This window comes from Monodelphis domestica, chromosome 3 (genome assembly GCF_027887165.1).
Source record: "Monodelphis domestica isolate mMonDom1 chromosome 3, mMonDom1.pri, whole genome shotgun sequence".
Classification (NCBI taxonomy): domain Eukaryota; kingdom Metazoa; phylum Chordata; class Mammalia; order Didelphimorphia; family Didelphidae; genus Monodelphis; species Monodelphis domestica.
The window spans coordinates 171,986,175-171,998,607 of NC_077229.1; the positions used below are offsets into that span (position 1 = coordinate 171,986,175).

The window sequence follows — 12,433 nt, forward strand, 5'->3', positions numbered from 1 at the left end:
AAACTTGAAGGAAGCTAGAGGTTCCAAGAGGTAGAGATGAGAAGCATTTTAAGAATGGTAGAGATGTAATAGGCATGTGTGGAGGTGAAAATTGAAATTGCTAAAGAGAAAAAACGTATTTTATTGTTTGGAGTGATGCTATGCATATATACTCACAACAGAATTAATGTATCACCATGCAAGAATAAATATTAGGTTTATCCTATCTACATTATACTCAAATTGACCAATAATCCACAATTTTATACTTAGTAGGCTAATGTAAATAATCACTTTAACAAGACCATAGGATTTATAAGCTCAAAGTATTAAATTGCTGTTTTGCCTTATCTCTTATTAGGAATATATCAAAGATTAATTATCTTTGCATCAGATAAAGTCTATTAGAATAAAATATCAAACTTCTTAAAACATAGTAGTTCTCTACATTATAAATTCATAGCTCTAAGAATCTTGCAGAAAATTGTCATGGACACAGGGGAACTATGAAGTAATGAGGAGAGTTTTCACTTTATGACTTAAATAATATGGCTATTTTTTTCAGGATTGGACAACATGCAATTTTCCACATTGTTTTATTTAATTGTCTCAATTTTATTTATTTAATTGTCTCAATTTAAACATTTTCCCCACCTCTTCAAACTAAAAGCAAATAATACTCCTAGGAATAAAGATCATCCCACATTTTAAAATTCATAACATATGAATGAAATATCTGGGGAAAAGTACAGTAATAAAAAATGAGGGAAAATAAATGCAATTCTAATTTAACTAGCTAGTAATGAACATTAAGTCAACAACTTACCTGGTTTTATCTTACTATAAGGTTCATATTCATGTTCCAAGGCACAAACAATCATTTTTAAAATCCTGTGTATTGCACTGCTATCCAAGCGAAGATCAAGAGGGCCTACAACAAGACTTTTGGTGGACATCTCCTGAACATTCCCCAAATCTTCACTTTTTGATGAAGGAAGGTCTTGTTGATTTCTAGATGCTAGTTAATACAAATATATATATTTCATAATTAACATTAATATTAATTCATATTATTAGGTACAAACTTTCAAAATATTCTTAGTTCTCATTATCAAAGGTTTATTAAAACATCATTTGGAATCAAAGGAATTAAAGTACTATTTTCGAAATAAGTTCCTTATCTCCTTATCTGACAAATTTAATGTCATATTTCAATCTGTATTCTTATCAAGTAAGTTCACTATTATGAATGGCACAAAATTAACATCTCTAAAAACTAAAGATCTTCTTTATTAACTACAGAAATAAGGATGTGGAAATGAAGCTTCTTCACATTAAATTTCCCAGTATTATTTTAGAACTATTAACTGTAGTAAATTCAAGTTCTCCATCTGTACATCAAGACATATACAGAAATACAATTATACAATTTCAAACCAAAGAAATGAAGTAAAACTTTATCCTCATTTTCATATATTCAATAACAATAAAAGCAATTAGACATATTTAATACATCTAACCGGAACACCCACTAAAATAAAAATAGGAAGATGGTATCTTCAAACCATAAGCCAGTGACTGACTTCAATTCTTTGCAAAACTATATAGTGGGGGCAACTGGGTAGCTCGGTGGATTAAGAGCCAGGCCCAGAGATGAGAGGTCCTGGGTTCAAATCTGCCTCAGACACTCCCTAGCTGTGTGACCGTTGGCAAGTAATTTAATCCCCACTGCCTAGCCCTTAAATTCTATATAGTATTATTAACTAGATCATCAATATTAAGTAAATATCAATTAAGCACCAATTATATGCTAGGAATGGTGCTAGGCACTAAAGATACAGATAAAATTTATAATTTAATGGGGAAAGACAAACACAAAAAGCTGAAAAGGAGGAGAGGGATAGGATGAGAAAGACCAGAAGGTAACAGATGCACAAATATGGAAAAGAAGTCAAAGGAAGAGATGTCTAACCTGAACTCTCCCTTTAAAGGGAAGTTTAAAGTTCAAGGTCTCATCCTCCAATCAGAAGCAAAAATAGCCATTAATTGAATTATCAAGGCTGGTAAGATCTTACTGAGATAATAAGAGATCATTTGTAAACAAGAAATTTTTAAAAATAAAGCCATGATCAGTAATAGTCAGCATTGGTTCAGATTGAATTCACTTCCCTTTTTGAAAGACATATTTGACTGGTAGATCAGATAAATTCTATATTCTACCCAAATTTCAGCAAAAAATTAGATTCAAGTTTCTTAGGAGATTCTGGAGCAAAAGGTGAAGAAAAAAAGAAAGATTAAAATTACCAAAAATCTCAGGAAGAAAACTCTAAGACCATAAAGAGAAGTAGATAAATCAACAAGGAAAACATTAAGAGTAGGAGATATGACCTCCAGATCTAATTAAAAAAAAAAGTTAGGGCATCTATGAATAAATACTGCAAAACAAAGGAAAATGTTCCAATACTTCGAGTCAAAGGAATTTGAAGAGTACATGTGAACTACAAGATGCTATACCTGAGTGGTTTAAAAGAGAAGTGAGAATTAAGAGAGCAGAATTTATAGCCAGCAGAGCAAAAATAAGGGACATACAAATAAGGGAATCTAAGATGGCAAGTTCCAACCCCATCCCCCCCCCAAAAAAAGAGAGAATAGCATGGGAATGCAAAAGTGAAGAACAATCTAAAAGAAGCAAAAAAATTAAAAGAAAAAAAGTTCACTACTTAAGCAAAACATACTACTCTCAAAGTCAGGATTCACAGAAACAACTTTAGGATCATAAATATTCCAAAAGAACATGCTAAGAGAAAAAAAAATTGAACATCATAAAGCACCAAACACAAGAGAACTGCCCAGAATTTGGGGTGGGGTGGGGAGGGGAGGGGAGGGGAGGGGAGGGGAGGGGAGGGAAGGGAAAGCAGTAAGTTGGGAAAAATTTATAGATTGTTTCTCTGACAGTGGTCTCATATCTAAAATATAAAAAGGGGAAGCTATGAGGCTCAGTGGATAGAGAGCCAGACCTGCAGACTATAAGTCCTGGGTTCAAATCTAACCACAGATGCTTTAGATATAAGAACTTGGGCAAGCTACTTAAGCCCTTTCTGTTCGTCTGCCTTGGAACCAACATTTAGCATGGATTTTAAGACACTATGGTAAAAGTTTTAAGAAATAAATAAATAAAAGATATAAATGTGTCATACATAAGAATATGAACCATTCTCCAATTTACAAATGGTCAAAACATATGAATACTTTGGGAATGAAGAAATCAAACTCATATCTATAATATAAATATAATCCAAATCTGTAAGTATGAGAAAAAATTCTCTAAATAATTATTGATTAGAGAAATGCAAATCAAGACAACTCTGAGATATCTCATACCTATCAGACTGGCTAAAATAATAGAAGAGCAAAATGACAATTGTTGGAAGGGATATGCAAAAATGGAGACACTAAAACACTGTTGGTGGAACTATGAATAGATCTAACCATTTTGGAGAGCAATCTGGAATAAAACCCAAAATTAAAGAACTGTGTACATGTTTTTGACTCAAATACCACTACTTGGTTTATTTCCTAAGGTGATCAGAGAAAAAGGAAAGGAATCTGTATATTCTAAAATATTTATAGTAGTTCTCTTCGTGGTGGCAAAGAACTGGAAATTGAAGGGATACCCATCAATTGGGGAATAAAAATTGTGGCATATAATTGTGATGGAATATTACTCTGCCATAAGAAATGACAAACAGGTTAATTTTTTTTAAAACATGAAAAGACCTACATGAACAATAGTTATAACACTGATTTACTTTAATTAACCATATGCTTTTTAATGTAATCAAAATATATTTTCCATTTATCCTTTCTCCTGTCACAATTATATATTAATTATTATCTATTTATTGCATAGTTTTACATATTTGGTAACTACTGAAGATAACTGAAATTTTACAAAGAATGTCACAAGATCATCCAAATAACCACCCTGTCTTGATATTTGGTCAATTCAATGCAAAAGTAAGCATACTAGAACTAGTTTGGTACTAAAAAGGCCAAAGACATGCAAATTACTAAAAGGTTTCAAAACCATAAATATGTATAATTATAAGATATCAGATCACTCAAATACTAAACATCATAAAATAAAACTGACTACATCACAACAAAAATAATTAGTTATCAATATACAAAGCATTTCTTAATTGACTGTGAATAGTTAAAGAACCCTGCTAAAGAAAAGGTCCCAATCAATGCCAATTTAGAAAGCTAATGCTCAATAACAACTTGGAAGAACAGATAAATATGGGGAAAATATATGGTATGAAATTATAACAGATCTAACTTGAACTAAACAAGTTATTGCCAATGAATATAATCAAAGACACATAACCAATGTAAAACTCATCAAAAACAGTTTGGTCTTTTTTTCCCCCAAGAACAGAAAATGTCTCAGCCAACAAATATTCATGAAAAAGGGGGACCGGGCAAGTCAAAAGTAACACCAGTTAGAATACAAGTTCATTTATATACCATAAAGGAGGACTATGGAAGATTATCTGCAATATCACATTTTAAAATACTGAAAAGCAGTTTTCAAGAATGTTGGTATGAAACTCAGTAAAAGCAGATTAATCCATACTTTCAGATTAAACCAAAAGAGAAAAATTAACAGAAAAAATGAAACAGCTTGGTTAGCATTTCTACAATGATGTACTCAGACCAACAATTACACTGGAGTCATTGAAACTAAACTGAACTACATAATTCATGACCAGCTATAAGAAGAAATAAAAATAGCAGCTGGGCTTGAACATATTGAAGAAATCTACACTATGGATTTCAATTTTAAACACATTAATGGATCAGATTTCAGGTATCTCAAAAATAAAGATTCTAGGATAATTAAAAATGATATCTAAGGGGGCAACTGGGTAGCTCAGTGGATTGAGAGCCAGGCCTAGAGATGGGAGGTCCTAGGTTCAAATCTGGCCTCAGATACTTCCCAGCTATGTGACCCGGGGCAAGTCACTTGACCCTCATTGCCTAGCCCTTACCACACTTCTGCCTTGGAGCCAATACACAGTATTGACTCCAAGACAGAAGGTAAGGGTTTAAAAAAAATGTTATCTAAAACATATGGCTATACCCAAAACGCAAGCAAGAAGGTACCAACAATTACCAGTTCATAATTCAATTTCACATTAGTATTAATTTGACAAAATCTTTGTAGAAATATCACAATCATACTGTCCTCCATGATGATCTTATCCCTAGAAAATCTCATCCACAGGAAACTCATCCTCCAATGACACTGCTTTGTCTTTGGTACTCATACCTTATTAGTATCTTTAGTGAAAGTGAAACAAAGAACTCTTCTCAAAATTTAAACAGGGTTCTAAGGTCAATAAGCACTTCATTTCCTATGGGCCATGCTCCTTGGACTAGTCTCACCAAGCCCACAAAACTCGGTACCTTCTTCAGCACTACCTATTCACCTTGCTTTCATGAATAGTCTTTCTCTATTAGATTATTGATAGCAATAACTATCTTTTTTTCCTTATTTGTATCCCTTTAGCATAATGCCTGATAACATTCAAAGTCAGTAAGACACAGAGGAAATTTTAAAGCAAAAAGAGATTCAGGAAATTAAAAATTGGAACACAATCAAGACGTACTCAAAACCCTCATACCAACAGAGGAGGGGACAAGGAGAAACTAGAAAATGTTTCTTATGCCACAAGGTTGGACATCTCATAAAGGATTGCTGTTTAAAAAAAGAAATATGAAGCAAATAAAAGCACACAAGAAAAACTATATTACAAACAAGAGAGACACGTGCTACAAAATTGTAGGCTAAGAACAACTCAAGAAGTTTCAAACATTGAAGAAATGCGTTCAGCTATAAACCCAGATATTCAGATGTATTATTAGCTCATGGGAGAAAGGAATTATAAAGCCAAGATCTTAAGTTATTTAGTTTGATACATGGAGATAGGAAAAGTATATTGCATGATGTAGCAAGCAGTGAGAGATATACTACAGCAAAACAAAAGCAAAAGCAGAAAAGAGTAAATACAAGGGTGAAGCAGAAGACTAAATGTATTAAGTCTATGAGAAATGATGATGATAAATCAAACAAAATATTAAGTGAAAACCAGAGACAAGTACATGAGTTCGATGAAGAGATTAAAAATCTCATTGCACAGAAACAAGAGGAAATATGAGACTCAGACAGAAGGAACATAGTAACCAGTCATGAAAGAAGCAGAAAACAAATAAAAACATTTAGAAAACTTTTTTCAGTGCAGATTGGGCACAGAGATTGAATTCTGGACAAAAATAAGTCATAACTCCTCACATAAACCTAATCAGGAGCTGTTGAAACAGACATTGAAATAAAATTTCAATTCCCTGCAGCAAAATGACTGGGAAATCACAGGAAAAGATTACTATTACAATGTTACTGGAGCTATACAAAACTTACAAAAACTCACAAACAGAAAACCCTACATGAACTTGTTAAATGTAAACCTTAAAATTTCTTAAGACTTCTGAAGGTTGGAAATTTCACCATTGGAAAATTTCATACTTGGAAAAAATTTCCTACTGATAGTAAGATCTCTATTAGAATGTGAACCCCCTTGGCACGGGAGGATCCTTCTCCTCCCTACCTAAGACTACTTTAGGACAGAAACCTTTTGCTAAACAATGGAAAGGGCTTTGACCTATGCTTAAGCATAGAACAGGAATTTCTTTGAGTCATGATTGATTTTAGAATTAATACAATAGAGATACTTGGAATGACAGAACCAGGTCTTGGAAAATACAATCTCCACCCTACTCAGAGTAAAAGGATTTAGGAAGGGCTGAAGCAAAGGATCAAGATTTAATTATTTGAGAATATGACCTTCAACAGACATGTGCAAAGCCACAGACCTCTGGGTGGTCCTGGGTTAAGCTAGAGCCACCATTGGCACAGGGAAGACATGGACAGTGATTGGTAGATGTGAGAACTGAGGGGAGGGAACTTGGATGGGGTCCTTAAAGATAGCGGGGTCTGAGGACTGGGTGGTTCGAGAGGTTTTGCTCTGAGACGTTGTGCTCTGAGAAGGCTTGCTCTGAAGGAGGCTGTAGGTGGAGGCCCCTGAGACTGTTTCTCCATTTTTGGTCACGTGAGTGATAGGGACTAATCTCTTTTCTAGCCTAAACAGAGGGGGTATTTAAGCCCTATTCCCTTCTCTCCTCTCTCTCTCTCTCTCTCTCTCTCTCTCTCTCTCTCTCTCTCTCTCTCTCTCTCTCTCTCTCTCTCTCTCAATCTCTCTCTCTCTCTCTCTCTCTCTCTCTCAATCTCTCTCTCTCTCTCTCTCTCTCTCTCTCTCTCTTTCTCTCTCTCTCTCTCTCTCATACCTTTCTTCCTCCTGTTTGTAATTAAACTCCATAAAAGGTTGACTGCTGACTTGAGTTTTCATTTAGGAATTACATAGCTGAATTCCTTGGCAACCTTAAATTAATATATATCAGTCTTTTAAAGTGATTTCCTTGTCACATAAAACTTCAAAAAGCTATATGGTACAGACTTCCTTAGTAAAAATATCTAGCTTGAACCCAGAAGCTAAAATTTTTCATCCTACAGTAAATAATTGGGAAATTACAAATTTAAATGAGAATAGAGCTGAAATTACAATTGAAAATGCTAATGATATTCAATGTAATGGAATTGAAATAGCAGTTAAATTTGAAAATATGAATAGAATGAAGGATTTAACAGCTGTTAGGATAGCTGAGGGTTCAAATGATATTCATGAAACCAACATTCTAAATGGACAGGGGAGGTCTGGCCAAGTAAAACTATAGGAGATTAAAGATAGATATGGTTTAAATTCATATGCCAGTGAAGTAGAAAACATAATACAATCAAACTTAGATGAATATCACTTGGGAAATTATTTAAGCCAAGATTTAACTAGTTCAACCATACAAATGGCAGAAGATAGCTACAGTGCAAAGTGAATCACTAACAATTAATTCAATAGCTATACAAAAGCCAGGACCATATGTATGGATTAAAATGGGAAAGAAAAAATACAAAGCTCTAGTGGATACTGGTACTTCAAAAGCAGTCCTAAAGACATGTCCTGGGTATACCAACATAGGGGGTATGGTTTCTGTAACTGGAGCTATGGGACAGATACAACAGGTTCCAGAGTTCAAAAGCACAATGGTTAAATTGGGTCCTCTCACCATTGATCATAGATTCCTATTGATCCCTTCATGTCCAGATAACCTTTTAGGACAAGATTTTTTATGGAAGATCAGAGCAACCTTGCAATGTGAACATTCTGGGAAGATATACTTACATTTGCCCAAACACTCTTTAAAACATTACCCATTGTTATATCTGCAGCAACTGGAAGAAGAACCTGAGAAAATCCAAATTTTAACATCTAGTATGAAATACCAAAAAATATTCCACAAGGGGTTTTTGCTAAACATCATAATGATGTGGGTAGAATAAAATCAGTTACACCAGTAAAAATTGAAGTCAGGGAAGGTGTTCCTCCTAAGATACTCCAGTACAAATTAAGCAGAGAAGCCAAAGAAGGTATAACACCAATCATAAACAGCTTTTTGGAACAGGACATTTAAGACCTACAGTGTCTGAATTTAATAGTCCAATTCTGGCTATTAAGAAGAATAAACTTAATGAAGATGGAAAACAATCTTGGAGATTTGTGATGGATCTTAGGGCAGTGATCAACTTTATAAAAAAGACATACACGGTGACACCTTCACCAAACAAGATAATCACACAGATAACTACAGATGCCCGATGATACACAGTGTTGGACTTGAGCAATGCATATTTTATAATACCATTGCACCCTGACTCCCAGAATATTTTTGCTTTCCAGTGGGGACAAAAAATCAAGTCTGGACTTCCGGTTAAGATGGTGGCTTAGAGAAAGCTAAAGTTCAGATCTCCGGAAAACCCTTCCCGACCGATCTCAAACTATAAGCTCCTAAGGTGCCGAAATTCAAAACGATCAACAGCACAGACCCTGGGAACCCTCCTCCTGGACCTGGACCCGGATCAAAAGGTACGGCCCCCCTCAAAAGCCAGAACCCGAGATCACTCGGACCTAAGGGGTAGGAGCGCAGAGTCCAAGGCTCCAGGAAGCCGCAGCCCCGCCCCGCTCAGAGAGCAGGGTCGTTTGAAACAACAACAACCCTCAGGGCCTTCTATCCGAGTCCCAGTGAAAGTCACTGCCCTCGGAGCTCCCCCAGCAGAGAGCAAGGTCGAAACAACAGCAACCCTCAGGGCGAGCAAGACAGCCTCACGGACTGGATCCTGCTATCCAAGTCTCAGTGAAAGTCCCTGCCCTCAGAGCTCCAGGAAGCCGCAGCCCATCCCCCCTCAGGCCGACAAAACAGCCTCACGGCCAGCTATTCTGAAGGCAACTTCCGGAAAGCAACCCGACCCAGAGAGCCAGGGGAGAGTGTGGCCTCGTGGTCGGACCCTTCCATTCCAGTTCCATTGAGGCATATTCAGTTTAACCCAGGGAAAGCTCATAGAATCGACAATCTGCCCAGGACTAAAGCCTCTGAACACCAGACAGAGATAAGAAAAGCTAATCCTCCCCATTCAGAGATGGCAAACTCCACAGAAGCACAGAAGCCCCAAAATACCAAGAAAAATAAGAAGAAAGGGGCGACTTTGGACACATTCTATGGAGCCAAAATACAAAATACAGAGCAGATAGAAGATGATATACAAGAAAATGCTCCAAAACCTTCCAAAGGAAATGGAAACTCTCCACAAACCTATGAAGAATTTGAATCAGAAATGACCAAAAAGATGGAAGCCTTCTGGGAGGAAAAGTTGGAAATAATGCAAAAGAAATTCACGCATCTACAAAACCGGTATGATGAAACTGAAGAGGAAAACCAGGCTTTAAAGGCCAGAATCAGGCAGCTGGAAGACAACGATCGTGTAAAAGAGCAAGAACTAATAAAGCAAAGCCAAAATACCAAGAAATTAGAAGAGAACATAAAATATCTCACCGACAAGATGACAGATCTGGAAAATAGAGGGAGAAGAGATAATTTAAGAATAATTGGACTCCCAGAAAAGCCAGAAATAAACACCAAACTGGACATGGTGATACAAGATATAATCAAAGAAAATTGCCCAGAGATTCTAGAACAAGGGGGCAATACAGCCACTGACAGAGCTCACAGAACACCTTCTACCCTAAACCCCCAAAAGACAACTCCCAGGAATGTAATTGCCAAATTCCAAAGCTATCAAACAAAAGAAAAAATCCTACAGGAAGCCAGAAAAAGACAATTTAGATATAAAGGAATGCCAATCAGGGTCACACAAGACCTTGCAAGTTCTACTCTGAATGATCGTAAGGCATGGAACATGATCTTCAGAAAGGCAAGAGAGCTGGGTCTCCAACCAAAAATCAGCTACCCAGCAAAACTGACTATATACTTCCAAGGGAAAGTATGGGCATTCAACAAAATAGAAGACTTCCAACTTTTTGCAAAGAAAAGACCAGAGCTCTGTGGAAAGTTTGATACCGAAAATCAAAGAGCAAGGAATACCTGAAAAGGTAAATATTAAGGAAAGGGGAAAAATGTTATCTTCTTCTCTTACTCAAACTCTCTTCTATAAGGACTACATTTATATCAATCTATGTATACTAATATGTGGGGAAAATGTAATGTATAAATAGGGGGTAAAGAAAGACCAAATAGAATAATCGTTCTCACACAAAGATTCACATGGGAAGGGGAGGGGAAGAAAACTCCTATAAGAAGGAGAGGAAGAGGGTTTTTTTTTTTTTACTTAAACCTCAATCTCAGGGAAATCAACTCTGAGAGGGAAAAACATCCAGATCCATTGGGATCTTGAATTCTATCTTACCCAACAAGGGTAGGGAGAAGGGAAAACCAAGGGGCGGAGGGGGAGAGGGAGAACAAAAAGGGAGGGAAAGAGAGGGGGGAGGGGGAGGGAAGAAAAAGGGAGGGACTAAAAAGGGAAACATCAAGGGAGGGGACAAGGGGGACTGATTCAAAGTAAATCACTGTACTAAAAGGTAGAGCCAAAGAAGAAAAGGTCAGAATTAGGGAAGGCTATCAAAATGCCAGGGAGTCCACAAATGACAATCATAACTTTGAATGTGAATGGGATGAACTCACCCATAAAACGTAGACGAATAGCAGAATGGATTAGAATCCAAAACCCTACCGTATGTTGTCTTCAAGCAACACACATGAGGCGGGTTGACACCCACAAGGTCAGAATTAAAGGATGGAGTAAGACCTTCTGGGCCTCAACTGATAGAAAGAAGGCAGGAGTGGTAATCATGATATCTGATGAAGCCAATGCAAAAATAGACCGGATCAAAAGGGATAGGGAAGGTAATTATATTTTCTTAAAAGGGACTCTAGACAATGAGGAAATATCATTAATCAACATGTATGCACCAAATAATATAGCACCCAAATTTCTAATGGAGAAACTAGGAGAATTGAAGGAAGAAATAGACAATAAAACCATACTAGTGGGAGACTTAAACCAACCATTATCAAATTTAGATAAATCAAATCAAAAAATAAATAAGAAAGAGGTAAAAGAAGTGAAAGAAATCTTAGAAAAATTAGAATTAATAGACATATGGAGAAAAATAAATAGGGATAAAAAGGAATACACCTTCTTCTCAGCACCACATGGCACATTCACAAAAATTGACCATACATTAGGTCACAGAAACATAGCACACAAATGCAGAAAAGCAGAAATAATGAATGCAGCCTTCTCAGATCACAAGGCAATAAAAATAATGATTAGTAATGGTACATGGAAAACCAAATCTAAAACCAATTGGAAATTAAACAATATGATACTCCAAAACCGTTTAGTTAAAGAAGAAATCATAGAAACAATTAATAATTTCATCGAGGAAAATGACAATGGCGAAACATCCTTTCAAACCTTTTGGGATGCAGCCAAAGCGGTAATCAGAGGTAAATTCATATCCCTGAATGCTTATATTAACAAACAAGGGAGAGCAGAGATCAATCAATTGGAAATGCAAATGAAAAAACTCGAAAGCGATCAAATTAAAAAACCCCAGCAGAAAACCAAATTAGAAATCCTAAAAATTAAGGGAGAAATTAATAAAATCGAAAGTGATAGAACTATTGATTTAATAAATAAGACAAGAAGCTGGTACTTTGAAAAAACAAACAAAATAGACAAAGTACTAGTCAATCTAATTAAAAAAAGGAAGGAAGAAAAGCAAATTCACAGCATTAAAGATGAAAAGGGGGACAGCACCTCCGATGAAGAGGAAATTAAGGCAATCATTAGAAATTACTTTGCCCAATTATATGGCAATAAATACCCCAATTTAGGAGAAATGGATGAATATATACAAAAATA

General features: G+C 35.9%; 1 protein-coding gene across 7 annotated transcripts in view; it reads right to left on the minus strand.

Annotated features, from left to right (window-relative positions):
- VPS13B (vacuolar protein sorting 13 homolog B) overlaps positions 1-12,433 on the minus strand; it is a 1,055,144-nt gene that overhangs the window by 914,960 nt on the left and 127,751 nt on the right. For all 7 annotated transcript variants that reach the window (XM_056820764.1, XM_056820763.1, XM_056820760.1 and 4 more), the window contains one exon: positions 806-997. In XM_056820764.1, the coding sequence (XP_056676742.1) occupies positions 806-997 (192 nt within the window). The remainder of the gene's footprint in view (positions 1-805; positions 998-12,433) is intronic.